The sequence below is a fragment of the Scleropages formosus genome, chromosome 5, assembly GCF_900964775.1.
Source record: "Scleropages formosus chromosome 5, fSclFor1.1, whole genome shotgun sequence".
NCBI lineage: Eukaryota > Metazoa > Chordata > Actinopteri > Osteoglossiformes > Osteoglossidae > Scleropages > Scleropages formosus.
The window spans coordinates 8,615,903-8,638,419 of record NC_041810.1 but is presented as its reverse complement, the minus strand read 5'-3'; the positions used below and the strand labels follow the sequence as shown (position 1 = coordinate 8,638,419).

At 43.5% G+C, this 22,517-nt stretch overlaps 1 protein-coding gene across 1 annotated transcript in view; it reads right to left on the bottom strand.

The window, feature by feature from the left end:
• Positions 1–22,124, bottom strand: part of eps8a (EGFR pathway substrate 8a, signaling adaptor) — a 33,876-nt gene extending 11,752 nt beyond the window's left edge. Inside the window, exons 1-12 of the mRNA XM_029251865.1 lie at positions 22,058–22,124; positions 10,761–10,828; positions 9,626–9,787; positions 8,418–8,567; positions 7,661–7,743; positions 6,921–7,054; positions 4,718–4,791; positions 4,266–4,389; positions 3,960–4,048; positions 2,289–2,363; positions 1,805–1,953; positions 306–489 (exon numbers count right to left, since the gene is read on the bottom strand). Coding sequence (XP_029107698.1) covers positions 306–489; positions 1,805–1,953; positions 2,289–2,363; positions 3,960–4,048; positions 4,266–4,389; positions 4,718–4,791; positions 6,921–7,054; positions 7,661–7,743; positions 8,418–8,567; positions 9,626–9,787; positions 10,761–10,828; positions 22,058–22,124 — 1,359 coding nt within the window. The remainder of the gene's footprint in view (positions 1–305; positions 490–1,804; positions 1,954–2,288; positions 2,364–3,959; positions 4,049–4,265; positions 4,390–4,717; positions 4,792–6,920; positions 7,055–7,660; positions 7,744–8,417; positions 8,568–9,625; positions 9,788–10,760; positions 10,829–22,057) is intronic.
• Between the last annotated feature and the right edge of the window lie 393 nt (positions 22,125–22,517).

Here is a 22,517-nt window from a genome sequence, read left to right as displayed (position 1 = left end):
CGTCACCATAACCAGTCAACACACGCCAAAAAGGTTCCCGTGTCCTACACGACGCGGTCTAATCCAGAAGAGTTAAATCCCCAGTCAGCTGACACCAGCCGCGGAAGCCTATGGGTTTTGATAAATTAATGTCATCTCCACAGTTCCATAAACCAAGTCAAATGCATAAATCCTCATCTAAGACAAGCGCTCATTCTGCCACCGACAGACACTCAAGTGTAAGCACAGAGTAATGAGGCTTACTCGAAGCTTTGCTGAAACTATTAGTTCTATTTATATAAACAGCAGCAGGACACAGTGCTCACCTCCTGCTTCAGCCTTCTCACCACATCTCCTTGCTGCTGCAGCTCAGCACTAGCAAGAGACTTGGCCAGCTGGCTGAGTTCCTGCTCCTGGGCATGGCCCATAACGGCCAGCACTGGTGGCTGCCAGCCATTTCTGAAGCGTGGTAAATAGGGGGTTGGCTGCTGGTCCTTTGGCCACTCAGCCCTAGCGGGATGGAGAGAGAATAAAAGTGCGCAAAGAAACCCTAACGCAGAAAATACTCTAACATACAAGCTGTACTTGCATAAGATGTAATGTTGCTCACTTTTGGGGAGAGCCCCGCTCTGAGGGCAGAGATTAGGGAGTCTCCTCGAACAACAAAAACTCTTAGAATCATAGGAAACGTCATGCATGTTGAGCGCATGACCAGTTCACGGTATACGTTCCAGTGGCTATAAGGCTCCTGACCCGTTTCCCATCGGTTACATTTAACTTCCGCAGGCAGCTCTGGGTACGGAAGGCGCTCCTTTCCTTAGGACTGCTGTCGTCTCCAACCCCGAGGCCCTTTCCCTGTTCTGCTGAGCCGGCACTCCGTCTTGCAGGGAGTTACATCCCTGAGTAACAACATCCTGCCCTGCAGTCATCTTGCTCAGCACAATTGTGTGTAGCCACACACATTCCTCACGAAGTACTTCTCCACAGTCGAAACACAAACGCAATTCAATTTTTCCTACACACAGCCAACAGGATTCTTTACTGCTGGGTTGGATGGGTGATGCACTGTGTTGGGTTTCCACAAAACACTTAGCAACAGGCCCAACATGTTCAATTTCTGTTTCATCTCATCACCACATGCTAAAGAACATGGCTTCGTCAAGCCCTCGAGATGCTTCGATATGCTTTCTACTACAACCTGGATTTAACAGTTTCATCTGAATGTTTTAATTCATATTTTTTGCATCTTTGTTTTATTTATTAATTAATTATTTCATTTCTGTTGCATTTTTCTTTATGCTCGGATGGGTGGAAGGGGTGGGGATATATTGTATTTTCTCATTGTATCGTTCACTGTGTTTCACTTCCTATAAAATGGTAACAAACAATTTATAAAAAGCATTAATCCAGCTCATCCTCCAGTGACCCGTTTATGGAGGAGGCAAATTATCCAGCAGCAATAATGAAGCCAGCGGAGACAATAATAGTGTGACGGTTTTACAGTTAGAAAACACAGAATTGCAACTGACTTTCTGGCTCTAACTCAGAGACCCAGTGGGGCTGGTTGGTAAAATGACCAGAACATCTTATTGGCTGGACACACTGCTCTATCACATCCTCTACTTGTGACTTCCTGCTTTGCCACACCTCCAGACCTTGAGAAACAAAGCTTACTGACAGCTATCTGGCCTGTTTCACAAGATGATGCAGATTGCCAAAGTGGAGGATAATGGGTTGGAATTCTGTCAAACAGGGGGGATGTGCCCATATTGTTTCCAAATGACCAAGGATGAGATGTGACCATTATCCCACCTGTGCTACCCACCTGCTCTTGGTCCAGCCATCCCCCAGTGATCCCCACAGCTCTCTTTCCTGGGGAGTGACGACAGAATAGAGGAAGTCCAAAGCTTCAGGGGTGAGAAGAGGACTAATGACACCCTTAGCCAGGTCCACCCCTCCTGTGGCCTGAATGACCTCCAGGTGGCAAAAGAGAAGTCAAGAATTAATTAATGCAGATAATTCATTATGCTGGGGTAGAGGATGGTAAAACAGTAAACATATAATATACCTTATTCACAAGGGCAATCACCAGTACCTTTTAGTAAGTTCTTTTAATGTTAAAAAAAACCCCCATTTTTTCACAAAAATACAGTTTAGGCAGCCAACTTTTGCTCAAAACAAGACATAAATAAATCACACTAGACAGATAAACCTGTCTAATTTGTTGAATGCATGTTCAATTTCCTATATTTAAAATCAGGGGTATCACAGCTTAGAGAGCCATTCTGCCGTGACACAAATTGACCTACCACATTCAGGGGTGTGAACAGGAAGTGGATCAGATCCAAAGCACTTGGATTTTGAATGCATGAGCTCAGCTTTCCCTGAATAGACAAAGGAGGTAAATGAGGTTACTTGTGAAACATGTCATACATGTGAAAGCTGTGTTGTGTGTTTGTTCTACTGCCTGAGTAGCAAGGGTGTGTGGGCTGGTAGCGTTACTGATACCCTTGTACGAAACACCTTATTCAAGGTCATACTCAGAATGAAGCTGCATACAACAAGGGAGAATATTGTAGACCTTTACCATTAAGGTATCTACTGGAATGTAAATACAGCGACACATGTAGTTAATTGCTCATTTAGAAGATGCTTCTCTCCAAAGTGACTTCCAATGAACACGTGAATCAGCTGACATTTCACTCAAGCTGACTTACAGCATTAGACTACCCGCAGTGAGTCATTCATACACACACCAATGAAGCGCTCTCACACATACACTTTGGGCAGTTGTAGAGTTACCAGTTTGCTTGAAACGCACACGTTTTTGGAGTGTGAAGGAAACGGAAGCACCCACCACCACCACCACCAGAGGAAACCCAGGCGAACACAGGAAGAGAATGCAAACTGCACATAGACCAAACGGGGATGGAACTGACATCCTCTTGCAACACACAGCCAGTGAGAAAGAGTAGCGCTACTTGCTGTGCCGTGACCTTCGCTGTCTAACAACTGTTCTAATTGAATACACTACTTCCGCTGATACATGTATGTATAATAACAGAATCACTTTAACCTAGAAAATTAATTTATATTATTAAATATTATATATCTTTTTTATAGAATTTAACAGAAAATTTGTTCAGATGAAGAACACCTTGCATATAGCTAGGAAAGAACTCAGCTCGATGGGATACCAGTCCGTTGGAGGGTAGCCTCACACAACGCTCCCTCACCCATTCACGCAGAAAGGAAATTTAGTGTCACCAACTGGAACTTATAACCCTCAGAGACATTATAAAGGTTACTTTGTACTAACCCGCACACACACATATCTATACTGTAGCTTTAAAGAAGAGCTGTCATTTTTTTCAAGAAATGAATTGCACATACTGCCCCAACTGACCTTCATTTCTCAAAGGAAAAATTGTATTCCGATAGTTTCATGTACAAAACACGGGAATCATAACAACAGAACAAAGAAAGTTTCTCCTGACTTTAGAAAAGCCTTCTTGCGGCACGAACAAATGTCAGTGCAACGCATTCAGCCTCAGCTGAACAGTGGAAGTTACTTTTGTGTGTACTTTCATTTTTATTTTTATTAACGCATCAGATCAGGCCAGTCGTAAAATGCATCACGTTATGGGACAGATGAGCCAAAACCCGAAGGTCCTGAAATGCATGCACTGCCTCAGAGAAAAATTACACTCCAGTTATAACTAATTTTATGTAAATGTCCATTTTGCGGGGGGTGCGGCGGCGCAGTGGGTTGGACCAGGTCCTGCTCTCCAGTGGGTCTGGGGTTCGAGTCCCGCTTTTGGGGTGCCTTGCGGCGGACTGGCGTCCCGTCCTGGGTGCGTCCCCTCCCCCTCCGGCCTTACGCCCCGTGTTGCCGGGTTAGGCTCCGGTTCCCCGCGACCCCGTATGGGACAAGCAGGTGAAACGTTAAAAGCATTCCTAATTATTGTAAAGGATCTTACCAACAAGTTGAATGCAAACTTAAATTTCTGGAAGCAGTCAATGAACTCATCTGTTTGGGGTGGCTTTGCTCGTAATGTCAGAACTCCCTCTGGAGGAAGAAAGACCAGTCAGGAACATGTTCCAGTTGCCAGGAAATGTCATCCACCTATGTTTAGTTACCGCGGAGTAACACTCATGTAAGGATCATGATTTTGACATCATCTTCAGAGCAAAGCAAAGTGGGACTGTAGTGATTGAGACTGTAATGGTTGGTCAACAGTATGTAATGGATGAGACTTAACCAGAGGTACAAAACCAATACTTACCACCTGGTCCCTTCTTATGCTTCTTGGATTTTTTTCTCTTTGACAGCTCATTGAAGGCCTCTGCTGCTTTCTGAAGTTTAGTAACAAAATACTCAATATCATCCAGAACATGGTTGAGAGTTTGCTGTAATACAAAGCAACACATTTCAGTCTTTCTTTTAGAAATGTTAGACAGTGAAAAAGAAACCAATATATGCAGGTAACAGTGCAGAGGTTTAGAGAAGGTAGTTTGGTGCCTACTAGCACAGGGGTCTAGAGCAGGTAGCAGGCTGTGGAAGCACAGAGAGCTCCAATGGACAAGTGCTGCAGCCTATAGAAGACTGCATGGTGTCAAGAAACACACAGGCACCAAGCAAAGATGCCAGAGAGGCTAAGTGCAGAAGTGTGCTGCAAACAGCGAGATGTCCACACCATCGCTGCTCAGCTGCTCCAGCCTGGCTCGGGGTACTCACCACATCGCAGTCAATTCTGGCATCCATCACCTCTGGCGGTTCATTCCGTTCAGGGTGCAGAGTGCGTGTGCCATCTGGAAAGGATGACCGACAAAAGCAACTGCGAGCAAATGTCACATCACACAGTGCACCGTCCACAGTGAAAGGTAAAACACAGGAACCCCTCCAGTGGGTGACGATTCTGGTTCTATTAAGGCGCAAATCTACTCAAGTTCTGTAATGTTTTGTCTTGTTCCTCGTGCTAATTGGTGCAGGAATTTAACAAATATTTTTTGGTTCCTAAATCATGAAAGTTTACATTTTCATACATGGAACTTCAATTCTGCATTTCACCTTCATCTGAACACATTTTTTTTCCTGTTATCTAAATCCAGTTACCTAAACAACTTGTTTTAGGGAAATATTTCATGGAATTTTTTTTAACTTTAATATATCATTGAAACCATTCAGCGGATAGTTCGGACTGCTGGAAGAATCATCGGCACATCCCCCCCAGCTCTCCAAGAACTGCACTCGTCCAGAGTCAGTAAAAGGGCGAGCAAAATCATTCTAGACCCCTCACATCCAGGCCACTTCCTCTTCGAACCCTTGCCATCTGGCCGGCGCTACAGAGCACTGTGCACCAGGACAGCCAGGCATAAGAAAAGTTTCTTTCCTCAGGCCATCTACCTCATGAACACCTAAATCTCTCCCCTAGAGAGTAAACCGTGCAATACATAATGCTATTTATATTTATAACTATTTATCACATTTCTCTTACACTCCCTTGCATTTGTATCTAGCGACCATTTTTGTACTATTTTTGTATATTGGGTACTTTATATTTTTTAAATATTTTTTATCCCTTGCTCACATACTCTATCTTCTCATCTGTGTCTTGTCACTGTCATTCTGTCTGTGCTGTGGCAGTTCCTGTCACCAAGACAAATTCCTTGTATGTGCGAACATACTTGGCAATAAAGCTCGTTCTGATTCTGATTCTGATTCTGATTCTGAATAGAATACAGTTAAAAATAGTCTTCCCTAGAACAATACAACTAACTCATTCCTGAGAAATCTGCTTCTAAGGTGAATTTCCATAAAAGGAGTTCTTATATAATAAACCTAATTAACATGAGTCTACATGGATATTGCAGTTCTGAGCCACAAAATATTCACACATTTTTCCCCACCAAAATGCTAATTACCTGTCTTATTTAAGAAGAGAAAATCTATTTCAAGGCCAACTTGAATATCAACTCTTAAGGACATCTTAAAATCAAGGCTTAAGTTCTACTGTGTGACCAGACGTATGTTCAGTCTGCGTGGAGTTTGAATCCCCTTCCCTGTTGATCTGGGCTTCCTCCCACAGTCCAAAGATGTATGTCTCAGGTGCTAGCATCTACCATAATGAATGGCTGTATAGGGAGAAAAATTTATACAAGGTGCTAAAATAAGCTGAAATATGAACATGAACTTTTAAACATTTAGCAAATACAATATAAGAACAAATTAAATGAACAAAATGGGAGAAAATCACATGTACACTCATTGCTACTCATGAACAAGCACTTGTAAAAATTTAAGGTTCATAGCTGCACAGAATTCTAGCAGGTCTGGCATCGCATTATGTATCATGTGGCCATCCTGTATGCAATTCAAACCCACTTTCATTTAAGAAAATTGTCCCATTTGCACCAATTGCAGTCCTGGTCACCACCAAGGGGCCCTCAGTTGGCCTTGGCACGGAGCTGTGCCCTCTTGCCTGTGACGGCCTGGAAACCAGTTTTGATGCTGGCTACAGAACCACCATCCAACTGAAACTGAACTGAAATTTATTAATTTAGCAGACACATTTCTCCAATGCAACTTCCAATGAACAGCATGTGGTAATGTAGTAATATCGGCCCACGCTTTATTCAGTGAAGGTCACTTACAGCGCTAGGTACAGCGAGTCACTCGTCCATACACCAATGAAACGCACCTTCTCTGTCACTCACACACACCTACACTATGGGTGACTTTTTTGGTCTTTGGACTGCAGGAAGAAACCAGAGTGCCCAAAGGAAACCCACACGGACACGAGGAGAAGGTGCAAACTCCACGGAGACCGAGCAGGGATTAAACCCACGTCCTCTCGCACCACCCTAGTGCTGCGAGACAGCAGTGCTACTCGCTGTGCCACTGTGCTGTCGATATGCGATTACTCCAAGGATGCGCTTACAATCATGTTGCTCATAGCCCGTGCAAGTCGACCAGGCTGCAACTCTGCTCTTCACATTCATCTGTGTGGCAGGGAGATCAGGGGCAGGGGCTGTTGGAGGTGGGGGGATGGCGCTGTCGCTCTTCAAGATCATCCTGGAGGAAGAAAGACTAAGGAAGCTTGGGCTGAGCAAAAAAGAGTTGTGCGGCAAAGGTACAAAAAGGCTGACCAAATGAAGTTAATACAGCTGGCGGGAAGAACTAACTGCCCATTACTTGCATCCCCAAAATGTTCAAGATGTACACCGCTGCAGTGACAAAGCGGACATACGGTCAGTCAAATAAGAATGGATTCGGTAGAAGTATGACTGACAAATCGTTTGGAGGGACTCTCTCTGTCCTGTGTCAGCAATAAAAGAAATGAGTACAACATCACCACCAGAACCTTATTTGGACACTAGTGGTCTTGTTTGTGGAATAATTTAAAGGTTTATACACAACATTTAGCCAGAAAAGAGCCAGTTCATCGCCACTGAGGTAAAAAACTTCTGGCCCGGGATGATATCTTTACCTCCAGAATGGACATTGTTCTACTCTAAGGCACACTGCACATTAAAAATGCACTTTAAACACAGCAGCTAAAGCTCATTATCACTTCGATTTATGGAATTTAATGTTAGAATTCCTGATTAATCTCAGTTACACAAGAAAGTACTTCCTTTCCATTTCAGATTAAATGAAGGTAACATTCACTTACTGTACCTTAGTATTTCTGGCCTTTTCTTCAGCTTTCCACCCTTGAAGTCACTAATGGCACTGTCAATATCAGCATGGATCAGGTTTGCCTGCAGACGAACACCAGTTCCTTGGTACACACTCACTCATTTGCTTGAAACATTGGACCCATTTCATTAGGACGAAAACACGTCTTTCAGGAAAATGTCCATTTTAATCATTTGAGAAAATTCCAGCAGGGAACTGTGTTCGTTCTGCTTTGTTTATGTTTCAGTGCTTCGGTATTTGCGGCGGGTTCAGCCATTGCCCGCTCTCTGGTGGGTCTGGGGTTCGAGCCCTGTTTGGGGTCCGCGGCCCCCTGCGGCCTTGGGCCCTGTGTTGCCCAGTTAGGCTCTGGCTCCCTGCTCGGGATAAGCGATTGTTGACAATGGATGGATGGATGGACGGATGGATGGATGGATGGATGGATGCTTCACTATTGTAACTCTATAATGTAAACTAATGAAACGCATGAATGTCACGGACTGCTTTCTTACAGTCTTGCAAGCGAGATATTTTCTGCGCTTCTCCCTCATTCCACAATGAATAAGTGTAAATGGGCACATTACTCGTGCCCATTTGCCATGGTTTCTCTGGGGCTCCACGTGCAAGGTGGCAAGATTGGCTGACCTGGGCCTCGTGTACAGCCGTTAATATACGCACATTACAAGCTCAGATTCTTTACCACCATACTACCTAAACCTACTCACCCCACACCTTGAATCACGAGGCAGGGGAGCCTCACCTTTATGTAGTCACACTGGAAGAGGTGAAGGTCTGGCTTGCTCTGGCCTGGCTCTTTGCACACCAGAGCCAGGATGGAGTCGTAGCTGCAGGCGTTCAGCAGTGCCTGGCTGCGCTGAATGGTACCCAGGGGGAAGTTCTCAAGTTCATTCTGGATCCCAGAACCAAGGAAAAGAGGTCACAGTACAAACACCTTGATAGACTGCTTTCTGTTCACAGGAACTCAGATCGGTGCCATTATCGTGTACATGAAGTCCCTTCAAATTAGTGCACAGTCAAGCAGCCATGTATTCAGTGGCCAAAACACATCTGGCACCACCCTCACGACCGAAGACCATCTAAATCAACTGAGCGATGATACAGGAACTGTGCGTGGGTATCGCAAAACAAAAAAGCATAATCAGCCGTGGGTTACTTCATGAAAGAAGCAATATAAACTGATTGTCTGTTGAAAAGAGAACGGAAACTGATTTAATATAGAGTTGAAAAGGCTTGTTTCAAAGAGCTGCTTTCATAAATGAAGAAATTCAGCAGAAATGGATTACAGCAAAGTTACAGATATCCTGAAGACAGAGAACTTTATACCGAGGACAGAAGGAGAGTCAGAAACAAAGTAAAGAGAGCCAAATAATGCTGCAATGTCCATAATTAGTAAATGTTCATTATCCATAACAGGTTAAACTAGTACACTACAACTTTCTATGTCTTGGATTTAATCCTGAAAAGTATTCGTTGCATGAAAAAAACACTTAAATGAATTACTGTAATGGAAATACTATCGTTAGTTATCTGGCTCCAGTACAATTAGGCCCCTTATAATGTCTGTTTTTCTGGTGATTAATTTACAGTTTAATCCAGATCTGTGGAGAATAGGACCTGCCGATTCATATCTGCGTTTTTGACCGGAACAATTTCACTCACACAATTTCAATTTCCTCATGAGTAGAGCAACAGGATCCTTCCTGGGACTTGATGCACCGACGTTAAGGTTACAACTCCATGCTCTCGTTCACCATGTGACCTGCTGCCTGAAGTACGATAGTTTTAAGACCTGATATCTAATTAAAACGTTAGCCTGGTTTCCAAGCACACAAGTCTCATTTGTTCCACTTTTGAGATGCTTTCTCTCCATTGAACGTGGCATGATCTGAAGCTGCTGAAAACAAACCGAGCAGTGGCTTGAAAGGCACCTTCGGCGGCCCCGCTCACCTTAGTTTCCACATCACTGAGGCTGACCGCTTTTTCATCCACCTGCAGCAGCATGTCTTGGGTCCACACCTTGCCCTTTGCATCCAGCAGCTTTAGTTTCCGAACGCCATCCTCCACGGTTAGTACGGCTTCCTTGCGGTCCATCGCAAAAGTAGTCAAGTGCTGCAGGAGGCAAAGGAAGCAGGAGAGCTGGCACAGGCAGTGCACACATCCATAAAAACTAGTATGACATTATTAAGCAGGGTTCTGTGGACAATTTGGGGCAACGGGGATGGTCTACAGGTGTTGCTGGAGAGAAAGAGCATTGGGCTCATTCATTTCTTGGATGGCAAAGTCACAGACGTAGAAGTGCAGTGCCAGTGAAGGACTTAAACGGTGTTGTGAGAAGTGGAGACTATTATAACAGCACTGGGAGGGGGGGTTCATGTAAATTAATGTCAGTAACAAAGAAAGATAAGCACTGCAAATGTACGAGGTAACAGAGAACATTTTATGGAAGACACTGAATAATGGAATCTGTTAGCAGTAGCAATGCGGCCTAAAGCCGTGCGTGTGCGTGCATCCACAGACACAGCGCTGTCATCTTGCTGCTAATACGGCGAGAATGGTTGTGCTTTCCTAGCAGTGTATATACGTGCTGATACTGGGACAGCTTCGTATAGTGCAGAAAAACATTCGTTTTAAGGCAAACTTTGTGTTTATGTATTCATATGTATTTTTCTGTACAGGCAGTAAACAGTTTTCTTCATATTTGGAAAAGGGGTCGATGACTTAAAATGTTAATCTAATTTAATCGGGGGGCGCGTGGTGGTGCAGTGCTGTGTGGTGGGTGTGGGGTTCAAGTCCTGCTGGGGTTGCCTTGCAGTGGACTGGCATCCCGTCCGGGGTGCGTCCCCTCCCCCCTCCCCCCTCCCCCCTCCAACCCTGCACCCTGTGTTGCCGGGTTAGGCTCCGGTTAACCGCGACCCTGCTTGGGACAAACGGCTGTCGACATTGTGTGTGTAATTTAATCAAGTAAAACGAAAATGAGAAGAAAAGAGCAGAAGAAACTACTTCATGAATGTCCTTGGAAGTCCAGCAGACGTACAGCAACAAACTCTGGTGAGCATGAATATCAAAGTAAACATGTTCTCACCTCGACATGATACTGTGAAGTGTCAGTTATGTTGTCGATACTCTTTTTGGCATAATTCTTCCTTTGCTCTGAAGGAGACACGTGAAAACTCAGCATCACAAGGAGAAAAATTACACTAAACTGCAGTTCAAGTACCTGTCATTTAACATTATGACATTTTTTAAACATTTTTTTCTTCTAGGTCTTTCAAGATTAACAAATTAAAGAACAGACTGCATGTCAGTATTTCAAGGGTATCACTTAAACACACACGGGATATGCATTAAACTCAAACACTTCCATAGCTTTAATTCCGTCTGAAAAATATTGTTATAATAGAAATGAACTTCTAGACAGAAGTCTTGTGTCTTTACACAGTACAGAGACACACCAGAATATAGCACAGACAAGGGTCATAATAAAGTAAGTAACTGAACTTCACACAGCTACGTCTGGGGACTTCATTCTCGTGACTTCACTCTAGATGTGTTCACACAGCCTATTAAAGGTGTTTACCCTCTTTGGACATTTTTACACTTTATTGCGTTACTATGCGTATGGAACGATGATGTATTTAAGTTTTTAATTTCATCAGAATGCTGATTTGGATGCTCAGTTCATCCCAGAATGCCCGATACTGCCTCTTCTCTTTGTGATCAGGCCATCCACACAGGATCACCGATTTCAACTCCTGTAGCTGAACATCGTTCTCAGTGTGCTCTCAGATTCTGTGGATCCGCTGATCAGCGATGTTGAGATAGTCACACTGGCTGACGTGCTAGAGGTCAGACAGCTCTCGTGCCGAGCTGCATACTGGGTGCTTCTCATCCACCGAGGCTGTACGTGCACACGATGTTGTCGTTCTGCTCGAGGTATCGCTGAAACGCATTTCAGGGCCTGGCCTGCACTCAGCCTTAAGGTCCTACTTCTAAAGAGCAAAGAGCATGCTCTACAGACGTTTAGGTGCACTCAGCAGGGACCCGCTTAAAAATTTTGTCAAGGCGTTTGTGGTCCATTTCTTCAGTTACAAGGAGGTCTCGGTGGTAATGGTGGAATCGTTGGCAGCCGAACACAATGCTCAGGCGTTCCTTTTCAATTTGAGCATCATTGTATTGACATGGGGACAGAGCCTGAGAGGCACAGGCAACTAGCCTCCCTCCCTATGTCAGGCAACATCCAAAGCCATGCTGACTGCAATCGCTTTCAATCGTGTCAGGCTTGGAAACATCACAGTATCTCAGCACAGGGGCAGATTTCACTACATGCATCATGGTTCCATCCTGTAAATTTCACAAAATGTAAAACAGTCCAGGGGGGTGAATAAATTGCATAGGCGCTGCATTTAATTAACATTAATCACACTTGTCCGCAAAGAATCGTTTAAGAAATTTTTGCAAAACATTCAGACTGTGGAAAAGTAAAAATTTAAATAAAGTGGTAAATACACTCACACAAGATGTGCTCCAAGACACGAACTGGGAATGTGGGCAAGCCTTCAAGGGTTGTGCAATTACACAAGCAACCATCAGCAGAACCAAAAGCTGTTCGTCAGTCGCCTCGCTCAAAGCCGACCCACCCACTGGACTGGAAAAACCTTTCCGAAGTTGTTCGCCCTCTTCAGTTCCATACACAAAGCTAGTGGCAGGTGAAACCCTACGTACGGTTGTATACATGTTATTTTGGTTCTGCATGAGGTTTACGGAAAGCGTTTAGGAACACACTGCAGCTTTCAGCAGACATAGGCTTGGCTATACCTTTCTTTTTCTGTTTGCCAGATGATTGAAAGAAGTACAATCCATCGGTTCCTTTTTGCAGCGGCAAGAGATGGCAACAGACAACAGCAGCAACACATACAGTCACTGACCAGCAAGCGAAAGCCCTTTCTGTCAATAACGCAACATTCAACACATCATCAGACATGAAAGCTATGCTGAATGGAAGGTGGTGTTTAGTCTCTCTGGTTGCACCTTTTCTTGGTTACAAAAACTGGATTTGAGTGAAGTTACAAAAAAATTCATGCTACATCTGGTGTGTCACTATCACTTAACACCAATGCTCAGATCTACTCCTCTACCCCACATTTTCCTATGTATGAAAGCAGTTTTCAGGAAATGTTACCTTGCACAGTAAAACTCACACTTGTAACACAGTATCCATAAGAAGCCAACATGGGACATCAACTGCTAAAGAGACCCCATGAAGGTGCCCTGAAGACAGTCATGTATTGGTTGCCTGTGGTGCACAGCTGGGTTCTTCAGTATTGTGTGAAATCTGACCACTAGGATGCACCATTAGTCATGTGATGATGGTATGACAGCATAATGTGTGCAGTAAGATAAAATGATGCCTTTGTGCCAATATAAACACATGCACTCCGTACATCTAAACTGCTTCACAGGACTTGCTTGGAAGGTGCTTCTGCCCATAAGGATACTGAGAGAACATACAGTTTCACATGTATAGTTTAGTACAGTTACTCATTCATTCAGTATGCTGCTGAGGGGCTCAAAAGCAAGGTGTCTTAACTGAGGTGAATGTGTCACAATGTGCTCACAATACCTTGATCAGTGTGCTGCCTGCTACTAGCCCTACCCTCCCTCTCCAGAGTAACAGTGATGCCACAGCAACAGGGCACAACAGTGAACAAATGTGTCAAAGCTGACATATTGTTCACTTTCTTCTTTTAACAATGTGATATTTATGGGCACGGGGTGCGGTGGCGCAGCGGGCATGGCCAGGTCCTGCTCTCTCGTGGGTCTGGGGTTCGAGTCCCGCTTGGGGTGCCCTGTGGCGGACTGGCATCCCATCCTGGGTGTGTCCCCTCCCCCTCCGGCCTTGCGCCCTGTGTTGCCAGGCAGGCTCCGGTTCGCCGTGACCCCGCTCGGGACAAGCGGCTTCAGTCAATGTGCGTGTGTGTGCGTGTGTGTGTATTTATGGGCACAAGACAACCAAAATCCAGCAGCAAAAGCAGGTATTAGTTGCATATATGGAGTGTTCATGAAATTTGTAACACAGGAATATCCATCCAGTTTCAACAACTGCTTGTCCTGAGCAGGGTCGCGGTGATGCGGAGCTTGTCCCAGAAGCATTCGAAGTCAGGCTAAGGGGAGGTGGGAATGCCCTCAACAGGGCGCCAGTGTATTGCAGAATAGTAACACAGCAATACGAAAAACTTCAGTAGACCCCACAAAAAGCACTACTTAAATGAAGTTCTTGTGCAGTACTTAGGAGCAGAACAAAATTCTCTTAAAGATTAGCACGTGTATTCAGATTATTATACACTATATCAGACAGGTCCCATATTTGAAGGATATCCTAATTAAATGTCCCCCACCTGTACTGCCAACACAAACACTTGCAGTGTGACATTGTAACAATAGAAGTCATTTGAATGTCTGTCCTTAGCTTCATTTCTTCATAAATCCAAATACACTTTTAGCGCTATGTCACAATCAGTAAAATCTTAATCATACACATAAGCCTTGATTTATTTGTGGGTTAGAGTCTGTAAAAAACTCAAAGCTATAACGGATAAAAGAACAAAAAACCTTGAACGCACTTGTTCTATTTTCATTACTTATCCAATAATGCGACCGTCGGTAAGAAGAGGACCCGGCATATTGACGCTCACAAAGCATGACGCGTTCAGCCTCAGGTAAACCATAGTTCTCCTTCGGCTTGAGCAGAGATAATGAAATCCATAATATAAGGGACAATGAAAAACATGATGTAAAAAGGCAAAAGACGTACCATACAGAGCTTTATCACTCGCCTTTGAGCTAGGGTTCTGCCCTTGATGCTCAGGAGCCTGTGAACTGTGTCCGCTGAACAACAGACAGAAGTTTGCACACACTTACTGGGTGCAAGAGTGTAGTGCAGCACAGAGGCTTGTCAGCTGCTTTAATGAGCTCCTGACACCACATTTTTCTATGATTCTCCAGCAGACTTTAACAGCTGTAAATAACAGATGCTTTCACTTTGCTTACAAACAAGCTGCTGCTTGAATGTCTTGCAGAAAGAATTGCATTTTTATTTTTTATAATAACATCAGTAAGCTTGATTAATAGTTTAATTATGTAATAGTTAAGTAATTATAAATAAACTACTAGAACTGTAATTCATACATGATAGCTAAATAAACACCTTAATACAGGAGAATTATGAGGAAAAATTCAATCCATAGAGCATTTGTGATATTCACTACCAGTAAGTGATAATATGCAATAGTTTTGCAGGCAAACAACATCATACTTACTTTAGTAGGAACAGGCCTAAACCCCCAGTTGCGTAAGGGAGAGGAGTATAACCATCCATTATGAGCTTCACAGGAGATACCTGCCTTGAACAAAGAGAAAATAGCCCATGAAAACATATCTGGTACATCAGCTGGATGTATTCCAAAAAAATAGGTACGGTACACTAACTGTATACTGTACTTCTAATAAGAATCTATTCACCTACTCTATTCAGAGTAGTCTATAATAAATCAGATCTCAGGGGAAGAGTATCAGAATACACTTTACATGCAACAAAGCACGACTGAGGATAATTGCAACTGGGAGGAAACAACTGGCGGCAAGTAGGGAAAAGTGAGAGAGTCAGTGCAGCCTGCGATGATCTTTAGTGCTGTGGGGCAACACATGCAGACACAGACGCGTGTGTTTCTGTCAAATTAAATGATCCATCTGTCCATCGGTTATCAACAACCGCTTGTCCAGCGCATGGTCTCGGTGGTCCAGAGTACTTTGGAAGCACGGAGCGTGAAGCACGGTACACTGGGATCAGGACACCAGTTCATTACAGGGAAATGACACGCACTCCCATTTACTGAGACAAACACACCATGGGCAATTCAGACTCACCAATTCACTTGAAATACATATCTTTTGAAAGCAGGAGGAAACCAATGCAGCCAGAGGAGACCCATGTGAACATGCTGAGAATATGCACACTGCATGTAGTCCGTGCCACATTCCTGCCTAGGGCCAGGGGCTGAGAGCCACCAGCATTACATTTACATTTATTCACTTAGCGGACGCTTTTCTCCAAAGCCACTTCGACGAACTCCATGTCGCGTTTTCAGCCCACACACCTTATTCACCGCGGTGACTACACTGCTAGATACACTACTTACAAGGGGTTACTCATCCATGCATCAGTGAAACACACTCACTCCGTGACACTCACACACTATAGGGGAACCCGAAGAGCATTTCTTTGGACTGTGGGAGGAAACCCACGGAGACACGGGGAGAACATGCAAACTCCACGCAGGCCGAGTGGGGATCAAACCCATGTCTTCTCGCACCACCCAGGCGCTGTGAGACAGCAGCGCTACTCGCTGTGCCACCGTGCCACATTACCCACTATGCCATCCTGCCACCCCAAAGCTAAATGTTTCTTGTAAAAGGAAAAAAATGCTGGTTTCTAAAACTGAACTAAAGTGCACAGACTTGCGCAAACTCCAAACTTACAGGAACCACGTGAGCGAAGAAGAGCCAGAAGCAGAGCTTACAGACGCTGATATTGACACTAGTGATCATGAACAACTTGTGAATATAGCACAAACTGGTGAAACAGTACTTCATGAATGTAAAAAAGGTTGATAAATGTTTTTATAGTAACATGGACATGAAATGGATACATTTTGGTTTCAGTCAAAGGGTTTGTTTGCAGAGACTTCAGAATTATATTTTATTTTCTTTGATATTGTACTTCAGTTAAAATGTTAATTTTATTTACAAATGTGACTTTATATACAAGGATAAATTCCTTAATCTGCATTAATGACTAACATAGAATTCCTAGAGGTATTTATGATTGCTTGTGATGCTACTGGTTATTCACATTAAAATTTTTTTTCCCAGAATATAAGATGGTAGCAAAATATATCTTTAATATATGTCCTTATATCTCATACTGGTGTGGGGACTTTCAAAGGGCCCAGAGAATCCTAACCTTCCCCCACAGTGTTGTTAATACAGCAGGTATCGTCTCGTTCCTAGGAACTAAGAAACAAGGTCACAGTGAAGAAGCTCTCGAATAGCCCCTTCGCCTATCAAGCTTACAAGGGCAAAATATCTCTTTGCTGCGCAGCTGTATGTTTCGAAGGTTCAACCTGGCAAGATACTTTATTAACAATGACACTCAAAACCATTGTCTACTTCACACATCCAAGACATTAAGTATTTATTTCCACTGCTGTTAAAGCTCAAGTAGAAAATAAATAATAAATTAAACAATCTGCAAAATTTTCTGCTTCTGTTTCTTTCCTCTGTATATGTTTCAAGAAGTTCACCGTACCAGCCGATGGTCTTTGCGCACTTGTCATTGCACTCATCACCTAAAATGAGAGAAACACTTAGAAGCCTGAAGATGCGAACGGCAGAATGCTGCGGGCAGATGCCACCGTACTGCCCTAGGGCTCCGTACATCACACGGCTAAGATTCCTGCACATGGGAATAAAGGCTGAAAGGGCTGCGACACAAGATAGCACGACGTGCAACAAAAGTTGAAAAGGGTGTAACTGCCCCTGGTCAAGAACACATTTGTCAAAACATCAGTGTGGCCAGTAAAGAAAAAATAGAAATGAAATCATACAGAAGGTCACACTTGCAGTGAAAGTGTAAGAAAAACAGCAGAAGAGAATTGTGCCCAGTGCCAGGAACACGGAGCAAGTTATACAGTTCCTCACACCGTTTTCAGCCCTCTGGATTCTTTCAGTGTTTCTTGCCGAGGACTTTTACCACTTTCCTAGCTCTGTCTACCGCAATAATTTTAACAGATCTGTTTCCTTTGGGCAGATGCCAGGGCCTTTGGTAAATTATTCAGAAATAGAGTGGAGAATCCATATATTTTTTAAAAGCCCAAACTACACTCAACAATTGGAGATGAACATATCAAGTTTGTCACTGACTAATTACCAGCATGCTGTGAAAATTTGTAAGTAAAAAAACCATCAACATGTGGTGAAATTTATAAAAGAGAACCAATAGTTTTCTTTTAAGTGCTTAATCTTTTGAAAAATAACATACACAAAGCCAGAGTACTGAATCTAAAATCCACAAAACGACGGGACGTTATTTCTCATTTAAAATAAAAAGTGTTTCTACAACACAGGATGCCCGGACACAGGTTAGAAGAAAAGCCCTTGTGACTTTGCAGGTGCATCTACAGTGTAGCTCCAGCACAGTCGATTTTGGATACGAAAAAACTCTCAAAGACTATTTCATGTTCGACACTGAAAGCTTTACCAAGAGGACCATGATGAAAACTTTAAATAGCACTGTTGCTACACAGTTACCACCTCCAAGTCCTGTACAACATTCTTCTTCCCAAGTTTGCTTTTAGTAATGCACATTAATGGAATTTCGGTTACTGCACATTACAGGAGCGTTGCAGTTACTGTCTAAAATCGCTTTCATGAATACATGCAGAGCTACTCTTAGAGCTTCGTAAGAGCGTTAACCACATAACTAATATCTATTATTCAGCAGCTGCGAATGTGTCTCTTCTCAAAAGGCAACGAAGCAACAAGTGGATAAATAAATAATGACTTTCCCGGCCAGGGCGTGCCTAGCTTGAAGAATGCAGGGCAGTCAAAACAGGAGCACTTCTCTGAACGGCTATAGAGAAATAGCTATCAAGTACATTTCTGGTCTGAAACTACAGAATTCAAGAAAAATTTATGTACTGCACTCACAGCAGAACGACAGAACTACAAAGCAATCCAGTGTTTGACCTTAAGGTACATAACAAGCTATACAACAAACAAGGTTTAAGGAACCTAACAAGACCAAATGTTAAAAACAAAAAAAACCAACTCCAAATAGATCCTACTGTCTTAATTCCTAATCACAGTCTTCCCTTCAAAGAGCACAGCAGACTTCCTTCAGTGGTTCTTTTGCTGTTCTCGCAGTAAAGACGAGTAAGTGGCTCTTTTACCTTCTCCAACCCAGGTCTCCAGTATTAAGCTGTAAGCGGATCTGTAAGGCGATTTATACCTTTGCAGTTACACCCGTGTGCCATAATCCCTTCTGGGTATAAAAAAAAAAAAAAAGGCCGAGTACTCCATTGTTACCAAGGGGCTGTCTGGCTACAAGCTGTTCATAAGGTCACATTACAAACACAATATCAATTTTGAACAACGTGTGGTCACATTAATTCATTACTAGTGAACACCTACGCACATTCTCAAGAAGAACCCAGTCACCACACTGCAGGAACCATATCTGGGTTTACCCAACAGTACAACAGGGTAAATCCCTCACTGTCAAATTATCTTATGGGAGCGGTTGGTGTTTCATTTCCAGACCAAAAAGTGCACAGAGCAGAGCAGGAATTGTTCTGATGATGCAGTAATGCTCCTCACCTAACCACTGCATGGCAGCACACTAATAATTTACACGACGCATTTGACAGCATTAAAGGACAAGAAACTGTTGTGACGGCTGCAGAATTAACACTGAATTAAATGGAAAACTTCCCGCTGAAATGTTGCTACAGTCAAATAGGAACATGGTGCTGCATGTAAAGTGGGCCAGAGCATCATTCGGGAAAATCCAGGATTCTTTACCGAGCTCATGTTTCACACAGGTTCTGTCTCTCTGGCAGGATGGAGGGCGGAACAGAATGCAATCGTCAAAGGCACTATTGATAAGAGATAGGAAGCAGGCCCGTCCAATACGTGTGGACAAGAGGAGCGTTGATGATGTTTGTACCGAGTGGGAAATGCTACACTCTTCAGTTGTACACTCTGTGTTCTCAAAGCACTTCAGCACAATATCACTTGAATGGTTAACTTTTTAAAAGTAACTCAGCTTTTCCTACTCAACAGCAACTTACATTTATGTTTATTCACTTAGCAGACACTTTTCTCCAGAGCGACTTACAATCAATACTATATAGTGTTACTAGCCCACACACATTATTCACCACGGTGACTTACACTGCTAGATACACTACTTACACTGGGTCACTCATCCATACATCAGTGGAACACACACACTCTGTGTCACTCACACACTATGGGGGAACTTTCACTCCTTACTCTGGCAGAACCCTCCATACACCCATGTGAACGCCGGTTCTCTTCCTGCTGAGTTCTTAATCGGGGAGTACGGTATTTCATTAGTTGTTACCTGAATAAAACACACACACACACATTTTCAGAACCGCTTGTCCCATACGGGGTCACGGGGAACCGGAGCCTAACCCGGCAACTCAGGGCGTAAGGCCGGAGGGGGAGGGGACACACCCAGGACGGGACGCCAGTCCGTCGCAAGGCACCCCAAGCGGGACTCGAACCCCAGACCCACCGGAGAGCAGGACCGTGGTCCAACCCACTGCGCCACCGCACCCCCTCCTGAATAAAACAACTGCTGAAATTATGATAAACTGAAAGATATAACAAGGAAATGCAAATGTAAGAACACTTCACTTCTATTTTGTGCACAGTGGGACTATCACTCAGGATATAACTGTTCCTCTTTTAATAACTACGTTCCTCTGGTGACTATTACGAAGCTCCATGCATCAATACTTTGAGCTCAGCACAAAGAGCACAAACGCTATCCAACAGGTATGACCATAGTTTATAGCAGTGAATCTGGTTTCCAATTTTTTTTTTTTAACATTTAAACTACTGCAGCGCAACCCGTTTCCATACGATCAAGAAAGTTTTCTTTTGATGCAGCATAAGGCCTCACGTTAGGAACCTTACTTGTGAAAACTCGGGATCTTACTGCATGCTTTAAGTATCTGACTAAGCCTCTTAAAGGACAAAGATTTGTCTAAAAACAGAATACCACAGTCGCAAAGGATCAGCTGACCTACAACCACTTTCCTACACAATCCTTTCTACAACATAATAACATTGTGATGTTTTTCTCACCGGTCTCATCTAATGGAAGAAGTTATGTTTCAGATTGTTTGACACAGTTTCACGTACCTCTGTAACTGGCAAAAGTCCTCTATCATATCTCATTAGGTTACTTACCTTTGCTGTCCAATGAAATTTAATTATTTTCTTCTGAAACCCCCATATGATATGGTTATATGGCCATCAAGGCAGTGTCAGCATTAATCAATCTCTTACTTAATACAATTGAAAAAAACATTAAAATTAGTGGGTTCAAGGCTAGAGGTGACTGTGCTATTTTTGGAAATGCTTACCAATTTTAAACCATTTAATATGGAGGGGTAGAAAATTACAAAAAAAGAATTCTTTTCATCTTTAATAGAAAGTTGAAAACTCAGATACATATCACTTTGTGAATTTTGAGAGAATGTGTTTAACGAACAGCTGAATAAGTTCTTTGTTGTAACACACACAAGCAAAGGTAGCCAAGCTGGATCATCTTCGGCGAAGAGGATTAACCCCATAAGGTCAAAGCACAAGATCGACCGGTTACAATGTCCTACGTACTCCGATTGCTGAGCATTCGAATGACTATAGGACGCATCAAAGGCACAAGGACACACAGCGACGTTACGAATTCCACATTGCATTACGGATTTTTAGTAAGCCGAAACAAAATCAAAAAGCGAATATGGCAAAATCAAAAAAAGGATCACAATCACTTGAGCCGGTGGATGATCCAACCCAGGGCAGGAAGCACGCAGGCGTTACAGGATGCAGAAGCCTGAAGGGCCCACGCTTACCCTGGCGCAACAATTCAATGACACTCAAGGGTCAGTAGAAAGGCCATGAAGGTACAAGAGCCATGGCTGCAGCCTTCTCAGCACTGCCCAGCAAGCAGTCTTCAGTTGAGAGCTTAACCACCTAACTTGCAGCTTTCAAAGAATCATCTGAAAATATGAAAATTGAAGAATCCATTATCAGTGGGGAAAAAAAATGTAAAGCTGCTCAGGCTGACCGCCACCTGGAACACCACGGGAAATACGGAGTCTACTTGAACGCGTATCCAGGAAGAGCTCCAACCTCGAGTCACCTGATCCCAACGCAAGAAAATATGCAAGGAAGCAAAATATAGAGCAAAATTCAGCTCGCAAATTAATTAAAGGGAATCTTTGGGGTTCTCAGGGAAGAGCAAACAAGCCTCCGGACAATAATTGTCCCAATTGTAAGAGAACTCAGAGGTCAGAGAGAGAGGGCCTTGCAAACGTTCGATCGCACAACGCATTGCCGAGGGAAGCCAAAAGCGCGTTTCCTCAAGTTACCGTTTTATCGTTTCCCGCCGTTAAATGGGATTTAGGGTTTAGGGAACCTAGTTTACTACACAGGCCTAAAACCGTAAGTCGCCCCGGACAAACTAAGCAGGCGGTCCTGTTCGTTTTGCATTTAACGCTCACTCACTCAGCGTTCCGAGTTCCAGCGTGGACGCGGACAGGTGCAGGTGGTGTAGCCTGTACCCATCATACATCGTTTTACCATATCAAATAACTCCTGAGTCCTGACATGTTCAGAAATGCAGACTGCTGATCCTTTAAAGAACATGGTGAGCAAGCGAGCAAATTCCACGAGAGCACTTTCAAACTTTCTGTCATCATGATCATGTGTATCTATGTATGTGAGAGTCTGTCTGTTCCGGCGAACAACGCAACGGACTGCCTGTCTGTCGGTGTGAGCTGTCAGAAGCCAGGGACCCCCAGCGGACTCACCTGTGCTGTGGCTGTGTCAGGCAACACATTTAGAGCTGAACAACTGAACGGAAAGGAGCTGAATTATTCAACCGACACACACAGAGAAGGATGCCGTTCGTTCTTTGAAAACGCATAAAGTAAAAACTGTCGCTACATGATTATAAACCGTCGTA